This window comes from Amphiura filiformis, chromosome 16 (assembly GCF_039555335.1).
Source record: "Amphiura filiformis chromosome 16, Afil_fr2py, whole genome shotgun sequence".
Classification (NCBI taxonomy): Eukaryota; Metazoa; Echinodermata; class Ophiuroidea; order Amphilepidida; family Amphiuridae; genus Amphiura; species Amphiura filiformis.
Window position 1 is genome coordinate 12498024 of NC_092643.1, and position 18265 is coordinate 12516288.

At 37.5% G+C, this 18265-nt stretch overlaps 2 protein-coding genes across 5 annotated transcripts in view; both read left to right on the forward strand.

The window, feature by feature from the left end:
• The window catches only part of LOC140135584 (F-box only protein 15-like), a 46390-nt gene that overhangs the window by 27643 nt on the left and 482 nt on the right, over positions 1 to 18265 (forward strand). For 3 of the 4 annotated variants that reach the window (XM_072157123.1, XM_072157125.1, XM_072157124.1), the window contains exons 8-15: positions 5171 to 5294; positions 5663 to 5745; positions 6535 to 6590; positions 12108 to 12206; positions 14560 to 14675; positions 15876 to 15937; positions 16632 to 16669; positions 17444 to 17517. In XM_072157123.1, coding sequence (XP_072013224.1) covers positions 5171 to 5294; positions 5663 to 5745; positions 6535 to 6590; positions 12108 to 12206; positions 14560 to 14675; positions 15876 to 15937; positions 16632 to 16669; positions 17444 to 17517 — 652 coding nt within the window. The remainder of the gene's footprint in view (positions 1 to 5170; positions 5295 to 5662; positions 5746 to 6534; positions 6591 to 12107; positions 12207 to 14559; positions 14676 to 15875; positions 15938 to 16631; positions 16670 to 17443; positions 17518 to 18265) is intronic. The other variant, XR_011856545.1, reaches the window with a different exon arrangement.
• Positions 21 to 1200, forward strand: LOC140136362 (uncharacterized). The gene is made up of 2 exons (XM_072158090.1): positions 21 to 141; positions 704 to 1200. Exons 1-2 carry the CDS (start codon positions 21 to 23, stop codon positions 1198 to 1200), a joined length of 618 nt encoding a protein of 205 aa, XP_072014191.1.

Here is an 18265-nt window from a genome sequence, read left to right on the forward strand (position 1 = left end):
AAACCGTGGCGAAGTCGGGGATGCCAGCCAAGCAACCAAGATTTGCTGACACTAGTGAAGCAGATCTAGTTAAACTAGAAAGTGCACGTCATGAAAAGAAGACTATGGACACAACAGCATGGGCAGTGCGGCTGATTAAGGGTAAATAAAACCAAATAAAATATCAAGTTCACTTCCCGAGTCCAAATGCTCCCATGCATCTTCGATACGGGCAGTACACGTGCACGGTGGTACATCCACTGTACTGCGAAAGCAACAGCGGCGAGGTTGATCATGCCCCAAATATCATGGGATTCCCTGACCTTGACACAATTTAATGTACACAATGTTCACACGCTCGATAAAATAATCTCAGTTCACTCATCATGCTCATAGACCATTTAGTAAATTCCCAGCCAGTTCTCAATAAAAGAAACAATCAAGAGCATCTCAATAGTATAAATTAGCATGGAATTGTGCATGACAAATTGACAATGTAGGCCTATACAAATAACAAAGTACAAGATGTACATGTACATGCACAGTTCATACAGTCAAAGCCTGCATCTTAAAGACTAAGAAAGGGCCTAATAATAAAATGTAATATTAATGAAAGTCACATGTCAATATTTATAACAAAATCAAAAACAAAACCTAAAAAAGCTAACATTGCAATCAACAAATAATTTACTTTGGCATTGTATTTTCTTTTATTGCTTTGCAGAATGGTGCAAGGCTACGAACCACGATGAGAAATTTGAGACCCTGCCACCAGATACATTATGTCAGCTACTGAGACAGTTCTATGGTTCAGCACGTAAAGAGAATGGCCAACCATACTCCAAGTCCAGTCTTCTCAACATCAGGGCTGCGTTGCAGAGATATATCTCGTCTCCGCCATTTAATAGGACAATTAATATTATTCGCAGCGAGCAATTTCAATCAGCCAACAATGTATTTAGCGGGGCATTAAAAGTGATGAAAAGAGATGGAAAAGATACCAGCAAGCACTATCCCCCCATTACAACTGAAGATCTATCAAAGATGTTTGATACCAAGGTTCTATCCATGAACAATCCCCAGAGTCTACAGAGACTAGTTTTTTCCAATGCCAGTACTTTTTTTTTTTTTTTTGCAGGAGGGGGAGGAAGGCTTACGAGATTTAAAGAGATTCCTTTGCAATTAAGCAGGATGCCTCAGGGAAGGAGTACATTACAATGACATTCAACGAGCACCAGAAAAACCATCCTGGTACGCTCAATGAAACATATCAAATGAACAAACGGGTCTCTGAAACAGGCGAGGACAACTGTCCTGTAAGAGCGTTCAAGCTCTACCTCTCCAAATTGCACCCATCATGTGAGTGGTTCTATCAACGCCCCAAGAGGCTCGCATCTGGTGCCATCTGGTATGATAACATTCCAGTAGGACATAACACCATAGGGAATATGATGACAAACATCTCAAAGGCGGCAAATCTAAGCCAAATCTACACAAATCATTCGATCCGGGCAGCTGCAATTACCGTTTTGAATAATGCTGGCTTCAGTGACCGAACCATCTGTAGCCTATCTGGGCATAGGAACAGCAGCAGCCTGAAAAGCTACTGTAGTGACGCCAGTGACGGACAGAAGCGCAACATGACCCAAGAGTTGTCCCGTCAGCAACGCAAGATTCCAAGAACGGCAACTCTTGCTTCACCTACAGTGTCTCTGATACCAGCATCTTCAATAAGATCACCTGCAAATTATACCATAGCACAACCAGCACCACTAGGCCTACCAACAATACCCACAACATCAGCAATGCCAATGATCCCAGCTCAGCCATCTCTTACCAGTGCAGTAGTGCGGCGTCCACCCAACACCATGAACACAGCTTCATCAGCCTCAACAAGCTCTGCAGCAAATGTGGTGAACATGGTGAATCCACAAAATTTACACCCTATGTTCACCAACTGCAACTTTCAGGGTGCAACACTGAACTTTCATTTTGGACAATAGCCACTGCAACTGACATGCTATTTAAATTCTGATTAAGTGATTAAATATATAGCTTTAACTTCAAAGAAATTGTAATCAGCCAAATTTATTGCATTTTTTTACAATAATACATGAATAACTCAAATGATTGTAAATAGTGTTATTTTTTTATGAAGTGCAGATTGTACATGTACTGCTGTTTGAGCCTGTTTCAGAAAATGCTATCCGCTCAATAAACCAAACCTTTATGTGAAAGTTAAAATGATCTGCTCTACGTTTTGCATATTTCCAATAATAATCATCTGCATGTTGACCTACATGTAAAAACAGCAATTTTGTAGCATTTATCAAAAGAACTGAAATAATTACGGTAACACATATTATAGTAGTATTGCTGTATGCCTAATGCCTATGCATGTATGTAGTGAATTGGTTGTAAACATGTCACATGAAATAACCAAATCTTTTTTCAGTGCATTTTTTTAAAATTTATACAAATCAAATGTGATTGTAGTTGTACAATTGCCATTTCAGAAATGATCTCTATGATTAAGTTCTATAAACTTCTAAATGCACAGTACGAATGATGTATGCATGATGTAAAATTAATTTAATGGTAACCGGCTATTTTGTAGCCAAAAAAATTATCTTGATGAGTTCACATTTGAGTGATAGATGCCATGTGATGTGCATCAAAGTAGGCGATTAACTTACATTTTTTGTAAGCTTAATTTGAAATTAACAATTGAGGTTAAAATTGCAGTGTCAAAATCTCTTCATTCAGTGACAAAAATGCTAAATGTGACTGTAAATGTAATGTAAATAGTGTTATTTTTTTTAATGAGGTTATTGTACATACCATAATACAGTTGCTGTTCCACAAATCATCAGCTATCATCTCATGGTTTTAAATCTAAACCATAGCATAGTATGAGCAATTTTAAAACTCCTTGGATGAGCTTGATTTGTAAATTTTTCAAATGTAGGTCATGATTTTCATGAGGTGACTTTAAACTTTGACCTGTTTAGTGTGATATTTACATGTAAAAGCGTGACTTGTGTTCACTGTTTACATGACTATTTAACACTTAATTTGTTTGATAATAATGTTTAATGTTTAGATTGTTTGGTGAAATACATGTAACAATGTGATGCAGTACTATTATTAGCTCATGTACTGTGTACAGGATGTACATGGCGAGAGACATGTATGCACGTGTACATCATCATGATCATGTATGCGTCTTGGTCGACAATGGAGCTTCAGCAGCTTTCAGCTCATGAGCTTGCAATTTATGCAAGCTCTCTAGCACCGGGCTCTAGCAATCCCGGCTTGCAATTGATCTAGATTATACTAGCAAATTGCTAAAAATATGAGATCCGGACTATAATAGCTTACCTTGTAGACTGCACAATTTTACACGATTTTAGAACCTCATGAAGTGAGCTGTCAGCTGTAAACACCATGCTTCCACGTACATGATTATGTTTTTGCAAAGTGGGTCAGGTTCAACATGTAATAAACCATGATAATATTGCATTTTGGTACAGTTTCCTATCCTGTATTTCCGTCTTGCTTGCAGTCGAGGTCCTTACAAAGATATTATATTCCAAGAAAAACACAACTGTGAAGTATTCCATATTTTTTCGACGTATTTCCTCGACATTCCAATAGCATTGTCTTCTACATATTTTGATAATTAACGACATCGCGACAAAATTCCCGCGCACTTCGAAAGGAAATGCTAAGCGGGCCCTGGAACATGGATGACATTTAAAACACATCGCAACTACTAAATATTAAATTATTCCAAATACTGCGTTGTGATTGGTCAAAACTTGTTACTGGGCGGATGATGGACGGGAAACCCTCTAAATTGTATTTTGGTCGAACAATGCATAATTATAGAAGGGGTGAAGGTATGAAACGAGGGTTCGACATGATCAAAAGGGGACCGATTTATGTTTTTGGGGAACAAAATAATGGTTAAAATCCTTCTTTTTACATCAAGGACGGTTATGAATGAGGTTAATAACATGTAGCGTCAGCTGATTTTTCGATGATTGTTTGAAATCGGAGGGTTTGTTTTGGTCTTGAATTTTCCCTCAGGGGCTGACGCCTTGGGAAAATTCCTCAGGACCAAAACAAACCCCTCCGATTTCAAACAATCACCTCAAATCAGCTGACGCTCGGTTATTAACCTCTAATCGGCGAGGAAGTAGTTTCACGGTGGGGTCCCAGGCGTGTAATAGCAGGAAACGGAGGCCCCCCTTCTTGTTGAGACAAAATTCCAAAAGACAAACAGTCTAACCTAGTTTATGGACTCACATGCTCTGAAACTAGCTGTGCCCAGTCTTATGTAGGAGAAACAAAACAGTCCATTAAAGCTCGCTTCAATCAACACCGGAGAGGAAGTTCCAACGAAAACCAGGACTCCGCAGTCTTCACCCATTCAAAACTCTCTGGCCACCAATTCAATGCCGACGACATCATAATCTTCGACAAGGAGGAGAGGTGGTTTGAGAGGGGAGTGAAAGAATCCATCCGGGAAAGAGCTGAGCAGCCAGTACTCAACAAGAAGGGGGGCAACCGATCCCTGCTATCACACGCCTGGGACCCCACCGTGAAACTACTTCCTCGCCGATTACCATCACGTGACCAAACCATCAGTCAAGTCTCTGCGCAGTCTGATGAAGACCCGGTGAACGGGTCGCAACGTTACTGAAAAAAAATCGTTGGTGAGTCCAGTATTTGATTCATATTTTTGTCTATTGAGTTATTACAGTTTGATGAGTTCGTAATAATAGGCAGGCCTTATACCATAGTGGATTAATATCAATATATTTTTTTTCAAGAATTGTCTTGTGACAACTCGTCAGAAGTATCACAACTTATTAATTAAATTCCTAACATTTCCTGCCGATTACAAGCTGATCAAAGTATACAATTGTTACATTATACAAACTGTAGGCTATCATACTACTGAAAACACCAGATGTCTAGCATACTTGGTTCTAAAGTTCTGAAGTTTTGTGTTTTGTATTTTATTGGGGTTTTTACATTCCATATTTTTGCCTTTATCTTTGCCACTTTTGGCCCCATAGACCAGATTGCTTCATAAAATCATTTTTTTTAAATTGATGTATTAGTTTTGGCTTTTGTGTTCAATGCATGATTATGTTGATCAATTTGTCTTTTTATATAATAGTGCATGTCAGAGGTCACTCCTTCTAGAAACTCAGCTGAATCCATCCCAGCATGCAATTGTGGAATGTGATGATTTGGTTAACCTGCATGTTATAAATCAAGGGTTGCTATTGGCAACATGGAAGGTACTTATCATAAAAAACCATGATTATCATAAATAAAGATATATTATCTTAAGTTTTCCACATAGCCTGCATGTTGACATATCTTGTGTAAAACATTAAGTGCATTTTTGGCCAAAATGAGATTTCGGTACCAAAATCCTTACAACACTTAGCAAGGTCAGCCATAACGAAGCTGTAGCCACAATGTAAAATGTAAAGTGCAACACTATGCATAAAATGTGTGAGAGCCAGAAGGCCTAAGTACTAAAACGCCTGTATCATTAAATGGCGTTTTTGTACTTTGGACCTTTTGGCTCTGACCAATTGACATATCTGAATTTGTCATGAAAATTATAATAATGATGTATGTTCCTTTCTTTGCTATTTAGGATGGAGGTGAGATAGCATTCATTAGTCTATGTGTACACAACCATATGCTTGTACAACGATGCTGTCTTGGTACATCAAGCAAGTAAGTATTGCAAGATCTGTTGAAATCCCTGACCGGGACATTAGCGGTGGGGCAGACTGTCTTCTCAGACAAATATTTTTGAGTGAAATTGGGATAGATTTAATGTTAAATTGGCCCTTTTTAACCCTATTTCCCCCTCAAACCAAATAACATGCTTTACATGTATGTTAAATTGGCCCTGCGATGGCTTGATACTAACCAAGTTGTGTTGAATTTTGAATAACATGTTCAGTCTCCCTCCGTTGCTCTAGTGTTTCCCAACCAAGCTCAGCTATCATCTGAGTGACGCTTGCTTCCCTCTTGTAGTTCCTCATGCAGAAGCGAGCTGCTTTTCTCTGAACCCCTTCTAATTTCTTGATTTGTCCCACTTTGTAGGGATCCCATGCACAGCTTGCATATTCAAGTTTGGGTCGAACTAAGGTGATGAAAGCAGTTGTCTTTACCTCCTTTGGACAGAACCACAGATTTCTTCTAAACGATTTGCCTTTTTCACTGTATTGTCTACTTGTTCAGCCCAATTTAGCTTGTCATCAAGCTGTACTCCTAAGTATGGATGAGAGATCTATGAAGATTTAGTCATGATAAAAGTAAATGGAAAATATCAAATCATGCAAACATATTAAATGTAGATAATAAATAGTAAAGGATAAAAGGCAGGACTTTATAGCCTGTGGTTAAGACAAAGGTCAGAAAGCAAGTAAAGAAGGTAAACAGAAAATAAGTGTAGAAAAGAAGGCTGTGTCAAAACTGATGGAATGTGAATGAATTTTATTTTATTTTTCATTTTAGAGAGTATATACCACCGAGTTTGAAACCAAAGTTTGATGATGTTGATACACAGTATGGTAGGTAGCATATTAACAGATACACATTTATAGTCATGTTATTGCTTAATGCTTTAGGAGTATGTGATTTGTTATGTTTAGATAGCATATCATAAATCATTTACCCTAAGGGGCCGTTCACAAACATTTGTAAGGGGGGCCTGATGCAAAAAAATTTCATCGCAAAAATGTTTCGGGGCCCCCCCTTTACATACCTCAAAAATTTCAGGGCCCCCCCTTTTTGACATGAAAATTATGGGTCAACCCCATAGAAAAGCATATAAATTTCAGTTTTCCAGGAAAATTTGTGGTCTTTTTTTCAGGGCCCCCCCCTTAGGAGGGTCACAATTTTTCAGGCCCCCCCCCTTTTTTTTGCATCAGGCCCCCTAACAAGTGTTTGTGAACGGTCCCTAACTACACTGCAAAATTCCTGCCGACAGAGTGACTACATCGCACTGGAACTCTGAAGTCACTACCGCCGTCACTCCCGAATAACCTACCCTATGGTGGCCGACAGAGTCACTACAGGAGAGCGACTACATCGGAAACAAGGCAGTAGGGTACTATGCAGCAGTGTCATCACGTAGTGACTACAACTGCTAGCCTCCGATGTGTTACCTGCTCGATGCCGCAGCGGCGACTCATGATGTACACCACCGACTAGATTCCGACAGTGGTCCACATCTTGTAGTCACATCAAAGTGACTTCCGTAGCCAGTGCCCCATGCGTCGCCTGCTCGGTGCCCAGTCGGCGAACTTCAAGGTGACTACGCTGCCGAAAGGTCGTTGACCGAACCCTGTTATGAGTTCGAACACTCTGGGGGCGCTGCGTATATCTACCAAATACGGCGCTGATGATGACAAATCGCAGTATCATGCTTGTTTACTGCTTGTATACGCTCATGAATGGAAGGAGTTGATTTTATAATTAATTGATTGATGCATGCTGTACAGTGGGTCTGTACTGTGGTTCTACTGCCGTCTTTGTTTTTGTTTTGTTTTTATCGTGCTTTTGCATTCTTTATCATTTATATTTCAACTGTGAGACTTCCGATTCATTTTGTTTCATTTATTTATTGTTCTCTTTTATAATATTTTAATTCTTTTCGTGCTGCCTGCTTAATAACCTCATCAACTGTGTGTTTTATTTGCAGTTCTTGTTCTTGGTTTATTTGTTTGTTTGTTTCACTTCAAACATTTTTATTTTGTTTATTTGTTTGCTTGTTTTCCCACAAAACTTATATCATTGCTTCAGTGGTTAGATGACATGTTTTGCTATCAAATTATGCCTATTTTTTCATATTTTGCATGATAACGTTATATAGGCCTATTGAAACTTTTTTATATTTAAGACGAATTGTGTTTTTTAAAGTTTTAAAAGAGATATTAATTTTCAGCCGAAGTTCACAAAGTAGGCCTATGCCTATTATAGGCCTAGCATTTTCAATTTATACATTTTGATTTGCCAAAACTTCACTTATTTTGAAGCAAGAATTTTTCTGTTATATTTAAAATTGATTTATAGGCCTAGCATGCATTTTGTTTTACTTCTTGTCACTTTCCTGAAAGGTCTACTGCAAATACTTTTACTGCCGTAAGTTTATGCAAAACTTTGGCTTGTGCTATTTTCTTTTTCCGTTTTTCAAAATGGTGTTTTTATAGGCCTATATTAGTTTGATTTGTTTTTCATGTTGATATTTTTTACGTTATCAAAGTAGGCCTATGCCTATAAATCGGTGTCACATCAATATAGGCCTGTTGCAATGTTTGTTTGAAATTGTCTTATTTTTTATTACGCAAATATTAATGCTTGTTATGAATTATTTGAATTATTTATTTATTTTACACATTTAATATTTTAATTCATCAATAGGCCTACATGCTTCTTATAATATTCCTACTTTTAACTTCTTTATTTGCAATTTTTTGAAAAAGTTGTTTTCTTTCAAGTGTTTCTTCCATTCTTAGTTTATTGGTTTCTTCCTGTTTATTTATTTCTTAACTTTTTATTTATTTAGTTATTCAAATAACCACCAATTAACAAAACTGTATTTTATTCATCATATAATAGTTTATTGAATTATACTTTGTTTACTGATCATGTTTATTTCTTAAACACATTTATTTTATTCATCTAATATTTCCCTTATTTTTAAAGTCCAGTTTGCAATTTCCCCTCCCTAATCCCCTAAAAAAAGCAAGAAATTAAGAATATTATTTGAATAAATCAAGAGAATATAAAAATATGGCAATAAAAGCAAAACCGGCAACCCAAAACGCCGATACTGAGCACCCAGGCCCATTCAAGGCGTAGTCACACCGGTGTGACTCTCCTGCTTGAAGTCACCGCGCCCGTGAAGTCACTCTGTAGAAACCTAGGAGGCTGGCTACCCGGCTATTTCGGACCGGCGATATGGAAAACCGAGGTGTAGTTTCCGATGGAGTGACATTCTGGTGACATCGGCGTCACACAGATGAGAATCTTGCAGTGTACCTACAATCCCCGAAATATGTCCTTGAAACGCTTTAGGCATCTTGAATGAAATCAAAAGTGTATTTTTAATGTGGATAAAAATGTTTAATATTTGGAATTAGAAGAAAGCTGGGCCATCAATTAACACTTTTCCTTCCCCACCCCCATCATTCAATGTTGCGACACTTTACAGACACGCTGAACACATTTGCACGTTTCAACATTGCACGGGGGAGTGGGGGGACTTATTTTTCCCCTAAAGACGCTTTAACGTTTCAAGACATATTTCGGGCGTGGTCTGAGGCAATCGCTAAAATTAACATCTGATTTTAAACTTTTGGCTGTAACTTTAAAACTACTTGATAGAATTACTCCAAATTTTCAATGAATATTAGTTAATGCATAAGCTATGATGTGGATATAAAATAAAACAACTAATTGTATCAATTTTGACTATATCGCCCTGCACTACAAGCAGGTTGCACCTATCACCTGTGTATGTCTACAATCATAGATTGAATACAATAGCGCTCTTTTCAAACATACTAATCTTACAGATGTGAGTGATCAGCATGATATAGTTCAATGCATAGGTATCACGTGAACGCTGCAGTGCAGGACAATATAGTCAAAAAACGACCTTTTTCAACTTTTTCAGACCAACGCCCGCCCCAAAGCAAAAAAACAAAACAAAATGAACCAAAAAAAAAATCGCATTAGTACGCTCATGAAGTAGGCCAACTCATGCAGAGATATCTTTAAAATTGATCATTTTATTTGCTTGAAATGGTAAAGTCGATTGTAAATCGTCCCATTGAATCACATAGTGATTTGACGGTTTACCATAGTCTAATACTGAATATTAATACAAGGAGTTTCTTTAATTTAGAAATGGTAAACCGTTGACAAAATTCATAATTTAGGCCGATTTGGTGTCAACTTTTATTTGTAAAGTGTTTTGTTTGAAAGCTTGTTAAAAACTACATCTAATTTTACTATTTACCGTTTTGTTAGCTCTAACATTATTTACATTTTACTGATTTTAGCAAATGTAAATCGTCTGTCGAGGTTTACCATTTTCATAATCACAAGAATGCAATGCGCACCCATATATCACGGAATCCCGTAATTATTTCAACATGACAGCGTGGTGTAATGGACAGTACTTCAGACGGTGAAACGAAAGGCTAGTGGTTCGAGCCCCAACAGTTTCACCTTTTTTTCTTTTTTTTTTGTGTGTGACTTATTCAAACCAGTAAACTATTCTTCTGTATTCATGACAATTGACATTGTGAAACACGAAAATAAGTTTTAAAACCCTAATTTATCTATGGCATGATAATTGATTTTTTTAAATTGTAATAAAGACACAAATAGATCCGGACATCTTTAAAGGTTATGAATATGGGCACTATAGTAATTGTAAGATAAACTATTCTTCTATATTCATAACAATTGACATTGTGAAACACGAAAATAAGTTTTAAAACCCTAATTTATCTATGGCATGATAATTGATTGTTGTTTTTTAAATTGTAATAAAGACACACATAGATCCGGACATCTTTAAAGGTCATGAATATGGGCACTATAGCAATTGTAAGATAACCCCCACACACACACACACGTTCAAGTTTCATACGTTTCATAAGTATTTACTTATAGAGTGCTTGCACATAAGGTCATTAGTTCAAATCATCTCCTCTATAGGCACGCTCCAGAAGATATGCAAATGGATGGAGTACAAAAGAATTATTTGACCACTACCTAAATAAAAGATGAGTTTGTTTTATTTTGTGCCCACACCATATCCTATCTATTAATAAATATAGTCATGGAAATTTGTTCACGAGGTACCTATGCATTGAACTATATCATGGTCGTTTTTTGACTATATTGCCCTGCACTGCAGCGTTCACGCGATACCTATGCATTGAACTATATCATGCTGATCACTCACATCTGTAAGATTAGTATGTTTGAAAAGAGCGCTATTGTGTTCAATCTATGATTGTAGACATACACTTGTGATGGGTGCAACCTGCTTGTAGTGCAGGGCGATATAGTCAAAATTGATACAATTAGTTGTTTTATTTTATACCCACATCATAGCTTATGCACTAACTAATATTCATTGAAAATTTGGAGTGATTCTATCAAGTAGTTTTAAAGTTATAGCCAAAAGATTAAAATCAGATGTTAATTTTAGCGATTGCCTCAGACAATCCCCGAAATATGTCCTTGAAACGCTTTAGGCATCTTGAATGAAATCAAAAGTGTATTTTTAATGTGGATAAAAATGTTTAATATTTGGAATTAGAAGAAAGCTGGGCCATCAATTAACACTTTTCCCTTCCCCACCCCCCATCATTCAATGTTGCGACACTTTACAGACACGCTGAACACATTTGCACGTTTCAACATTGCACGGGGGAGTGGGTGGACTTATGTTCCCCTAAAGACGCTTTAACGTTTCAAGACATATTTCGGGGATTGTAGACTGTTCAATGGTAATAGGCATAGTTAACATTTAAAAGTTTCCAACGGGTCACAATTCACAAATCACATACTCACCTATTAGTAGTACTTACATTGTAAAGAAAGGATCTTAGCACAATTTTGGTTGAACTGTAATATTTAACTCTCAAAATCATGTGCAACGTCTTTGAGTCTAATGTTTACTCTTATATCTCATACAATGGTACACCCACAATGCCAACTAGCCTTGACTCATTTGCTGAGGTTGTATCACTCAAAGATCACATTTATTAAAGTATTAGCACAGACCTTGTTGTCAACCAAAAGATGAAATATGTTGGACCAGATTTTTTTACTGAACTCTTACCAGGGACAGAAAAACCCATTGCCATCAAATGATCTATGTTTAGCCAGACAAATCCCCCACAAATGACATTGTCACCAAAAGACTCTGTCACTTATTTTCCACTGTGACCAAGCACTAAAAGAAATAATTTCAGAGGTGCTATAGGTGTTTGCATACAGTATTTTTTGGTCAGTTTTTGAATTTCGTATTTTTATACTGATTATTTATTCTTCTTCTGTAGGTCTTCATCATTTCTCTTGTGTCATTGAGTTACGCAACCAAAGGACAGTACTATGGAGCCACCCATTTACTAATCTACACTGTGAGAAGGAAGACATAGGTAATATTATTAATATGTACCTTTTTAGCAGAACATTAACTAAAGCGCCCGTCATACTTTCCTGCCGCTTGCCGCAGCGTTTCAACCAATAACAAGCCTTTATTGTGTCCATTTGTCTGCAATGCGCGTGCCCCACAGTTTAGCTTCAACATGGCAAATTTTTCTGTGCGCTTTGCGCGCATTTGTATCATAAAACTTATTTTGTCGGCAAAAGGTTCTGGATTATCTGGACTTCAAGAAATTTTCTCCAACCCCAATGTCAAAAAGAAATCTATGCCACTGCTAATGATGTATATTTTTGGTTTCTTTTTTAGGACATGAAGGTGGGGATCAAAACAATTTTAGACGATAAAAAGGGGGATCAAAAAAATCCACCCTTTTTTAGGAACCGCTTAGAGGTTAATAACTGCGCATCGGTTATTTGGAGGGCATTGTGAAATATCTAAACATTTTGCCTTTGGAACCGAGGAATATCCCGAGGGCGTAGCCCCGAGGATATTCCGAGGTCCAAAGCAAAATGTTTAGATTTTTCACAATGCCCGATATATTACCGATGCAAAGTTATTAACCTCATTCATAACCGCTCACTTTAATCTCTTCCCTTACAAAATAACACAAAATTTTGCTCAAAAAGTTTATAAAAATAGATGATTTTTACATCTTCCCTTTCCAAAAATCGATCAGGCTAAAACATGACGACCAATAACAAAAGTGCGTATCATAATCTGTGCAAATATGGTAGCGCGCAATCCAAATCTGCAGCCGGCGCAGCAAGAGTTTGTTCGACGCACAACAACACGCATAACGCCGGTCAATTGTGTGCGACATTGGAACAATTACGCATTTTGCGGTCAATTGTGAGATATTAATGACCTCGATTTGCGTTCAAGCGTTTCACAAATAACTAAATGTAATTGGATCGCACACATCGCGTTTATTAATGAGGTTATGAATCATTATTAATGGGGGAGGGGGGCCCGGGAAAAATATAGGGGGGTTATGTGATTTTCACTTTGACAAACAGGGGGGGTTATGTGATTTTATTTTTCCTGATAGGGGGGGTCATGTGAAATTTAATAGTCATTCACTATTATTTCTAATACCAAGTATCCTGGAAGGTCTTGCATAGGCCTATGATATAGTAACAATATCAATCATTATCTATTCATCATACCATACATAATTGTCTAATGACTTATTTATTCACATGAAATTGTTCCCATTTCACCATTTTAGCTTCAATAGGGCAAAAAATTGCGCGCTACGTGTGCATTTGTACCATGCTCATATAGTCAACCGCCAAAATGTGCTGGATTCACTATACTTCAAGAAATTTGTTCTTTTTCCCCCTCCACCCCCCTAATGTCAAAAAAGAAACTTGGTACCGGTATGCCACCATGAGGCGTAGATCCTGGGGGATGGGGGGGGGGGATAAATACCCCCAATATTGACGCCTGTATGTGGGTTTCTTACCAAATTAACCTTATATTTGGCCATTTTAGTCCCAAAATTTGTGTGTGCTTCGCGCGAATTTATTCCACTTTTGCACCATATTTCATCAGTTTAGCTTCAAAATGGCAAAAAAATTTGCGTGCATTTGTACAATAAACTTGTTTTGTTGCAAAAAAGAGCTGGATTCACTATACTTCAAGAAATTGTTTCCCCCACCCTGTGTCAAAATCCCAATCTCTGTGCTTGAAAGGGGGGTATGTGATTTTGTTTGATTCAATAGGGAGGGTTACGTAAAATTGATTCATCGCAATAGTGGGGTTAGGTATTTTTCACCCATAAAGCTCAATATTCTCCTGCCCCCCCTCTGCATTAATAATGAATGGTCCCTTAGGGGGATTAAAAATTTTTTGACGTCCGAGGTTCAAACATTTCCAACCCCCCACCAAAGTATTTATGAACACTCCCTTACTTCAGTTCACTGACAGCAAATTTAGATATTTTATCTAAAATGATTTCCTAGAAGGTTCAAAGGTGCACCTAATGATGTGTTGACTTACACCCTCTAATCTTAACTGTTACAGACCTCAATAAATCGTACCCCATACTTTCACTGTATCACCAACTCATTTCTTTTTTTGCAATGAATAGAAAAACATTTCAAGCATTGTCCATGGATTCAGTTTTGTCACAATTTGCATGAATCAAAATTAACCCATATAGACTCATGGACTGATTGTCATAAGTTCATATTACAGGCAATATGGGCCTGATTTTATCTTGGTGCAAACCAAGTTTAGGAGAATAGTTGAAATAATCCATTCTCTGATTCTTGTTGAATTTGAATCCCTGTTATTTTGTTCCATTTTAAGCACCATTCTCCCTTGTATCCATATACCACCAGGTGATGGCTTTGTACACCTCATACCAGTTAGACCTGATGTTGTTACAGACCATACCTTCACTAATAAGAAATTAACTTTACCATGGAAGACAGATATATTCAAGGGAATTGTACAAGTAAGTATGTAATTGTTATCTTGAACAATTGTTTGGCAAAGACTAGAGAATGGGAGTCACTACCACAAGGCTTTTAGTGCTGTAATAAGAGTATAAGGATTTGTGTTAGGATAAGCAGAAGCCAGATGGATTTGGCCTCAGAATTGAGAGACTTTGATATTGATTAGGGTGTTGAGATGAGATTAGCATTTAGGTAATGATTTGGATTAGGATTGGAGATTCACGAATACACTTGTATTCTTTTTGAATCTCCAAATCAGTCAAGTTTCTTGTCGTTGTTCATTTAAATACTGTTGATGCTGATGATATGTCTGACCGATGTCACCTTGAGTTTAAGCTTGAGTAAACTTACCGTATTTGATGTCATCTGCTCTCTGACACCGTCATTTTACTCTCTTGTTGTTCAGTGACTTGCTTATCGTCCACACTTTTCGTCTCTAAATTAGCTAACCGCTTTTGTATGTCTTCGAGAATACTTTTCAAGTCCAAGGACGACTCATGATCTGACATATTAGGCCATTTTTAAGGCCAAAGCCAGGCCAAGTGACGACTTTGCGCAGGGAAAACACAAGACGGAAGTTAGATGTCGTGTCAAAGGTCAAGACACAACATCTAGCTCCAGAGGGCACTGGTCTATCGTAATTACTGTTTTTCTAAGTTGCCCCATTATTTTACACATTTCTATCATGTTACCAATAGATGTGTTATCCAGAGGTACACTGCTGCCCAATCAGTACTTGTAGAGTAGCCATGCACAGAGCAGCTGGGCAGCAGTGTGCCTATGATGTCATGATCAGGAGGAACAGGAATCTGATAGTGCACAGTCTTCCGTTGAGTCTTTCAACTTTAGCTCTACTAATATGCAGACAATGTGTATAATGTTATGAAATATCAGTACCTTGTTCATTGACTGATGTGACCCGATTCTTGTCACCCAATGCAACTCAGTGGTGTGCGCAAGGGGGGGGGGGGGCCGGGGGCACGTGGTCATTTGGGGGAAATTCAGGGAAATTCGGGGAAACGCTAAACCACACATTACACACCTAAATCGGACTCCATTCGGGGGAACTGAACAACCTCCCCCCCCCCACTTTCAATGTGCTTCGCACGCCACTGATGCAACTCTGCCTGTTCTGAAGCATTTACTGAATATAGATGAAAGGAATGTTAATTTTATTTGTATAACATTCTTTCCCTCAGAACTTGTGTATCTTGGATATGACACTTTTAGATGAATTTAAATCACCAATGTGGACTGTCAGGTATGTATGGTACTTTCTGTTTTAGATGTTGAAAAAAAACACCCAAAAAACAAAAAAACAGTGCATTTGGCCTGATGCACTGGGTTTTTTTTTCAACGTTTATGTGCGCTGGCTGTTCTGGGTAAAGATTAAAATTTGTTCATCCTATCAACCCAGAGAACTAAGTATATTCTCATACCTATGTGACTTTATATATTTCTTATAAAAATATGCAGTTCTGATGCCTTCCGATAGGAATGTGACGAACATCATTTGAACCTAACACCTATTGATTTAAATCTTCCGCTCTTCTCCAGCGTACCTATGTGGCTTGGTTAGAGCATTGTGCTAGTAATAATAAGATTGAAGCACTTTGATATTTTGAAGGGAAATATTTCAGAATGCGAATGATGCAACTGCTGTGCTGTATAGTCTCTGCTGATTGAACATGTTTGGATTTGCCTTACTGTCAAGAGTGAGAGTGCTTGAACCACAGCTTCTAAGGAGTATGACTTGTTGAAATAGAGAAGCCAGGATTATTCATTGTTATCTTTAACTGTTCATTTTATGAAAGTGAAGGCTCATATTTAGCAGGTATAAACTAAAACAAAAAGTGTTGATTTCTATTTGATTAGTTTCAGTAATACAATTTCAGTAGTCTTGATATTGACTCAAATTATTGCATATAATCCATAATTCACTTTGTTTTTTTCAGTAACCCTGTAAAAGTGCTGCCTGATGAAGATGCACCATGTGAGTTTGTTTCTTGTTTACATGTATTCAGAATTTGTGTTGTGCAAGTTACCATGCAGTAAACAAAGAAATCATTCAATATTGTGTTAATGTATATGTGATCCGATCTAATCCATTCAGGCTTAAGTTAGAAATTTTGAAAATTGGAGTTACTACCATTAGTAACTTGCTCAGTACCCACACTTACTGATGTTGACTCCCCAGGTCTTTTAAGTACTTGTTTACTAAGTTATGAACCTTTAATATATTCATTTTCTAATGTTTATTATTGTTTTTTCTCCTCATTTTTGCCTATATCTCCGTTTCATTATTGCCGACTTTAACCTGCTTGGACCCGGTCTGGTCACATATGTGACCTGCTACCACGAAATCAGCGTAAAGTCGTGAGGTGTTAGTCACTCAAAACGCCCTGGCTACTGCGTTGGTGTTCACTCACCTGTTAGTATGTCTGTATGTCCTTTGTGAGTGGGGGCACAATGGGCCTTTCACAAAGGATAATACTACTGGCTTGTACAGGTGGCGGCAAACAAAGAACATCAACTTAGACCAAATATCTCGAACTACCAACTCAACAAAATGAGTATAAAGTCGTGGCGACTTTACGCTGAGTTCGTGGTAGCAGCTAGGTCACATATGCAAGTTAAATGATAATTTAGAAAAGATAGTATATCCCAAATGGATCCAATTGTTTGTTTGTTCTTTATTATTTTATCAGTTTGCTCAAATAACCTCTTTATGTGAAATTGTAACAGTTTGTTCATACATTTATTTCAGTGAGCTACAATTATGATGGAGAGCCTTATGTAATCAAGTATGAAGATGACAAAGGCAAAGTCACCATCCAACTGGTAAGGACATTCATGTTGCCCCTTTTGCCCACAGAATGGTTAACCTTTTCAAACCAACTTTTAATTATTCATTCCGATTAAACCTGAAGCATAACGTGAGCCCAGTGAAAGTACCTCTTCTGCATCATGTACAGTGCAAAGTTCCAATGTGTAACAGGCATCATAAGCACGATGAACTATCATGCGTTCAATTGTGGATGAGAGAGGTACTTTCATAGGGTAGAAGGAACATATTGAAGGTTAAAAATAAATCAATCTATCTCCACAAAGAATGTTTTACACCTTCCTCTTTGGGTCAAAAATATTTTTCACACATTTCTCAAGCAACAGCAGGGCTGGCCTTTAAATTGAAGTGGTTTGTTTACATATTTTGAGGTGACCGCAACATCGGACATGCTCGTTCTTGATTGGTTGCTCAAAGTTCATGTGATCTCATTTCTGATGTTTTCTGAATTGGGTTTGAAAGGGTCTATAATAAATGTGATGCAACAAGCAAATTTATCAACAAATTGAGAAATGTCTATTTATAATATGCAATGGTGTGAACCTGCATCCAAATTGGAAATAAGTGAGCAATTTATACAGGGAGATTTCCTCATCTCAAAATTCATTTTGCCGGTAACGTGACTCGTTCATTTTCAGCTTATCAAATACAGATGATAGTTTGGCATGAAGTGTTTTCAAGGCACAAGTAGTCAAAGAAGGCAAGCACATAACGTAAGGAAATGTTTGGGTATAGCAATATTTT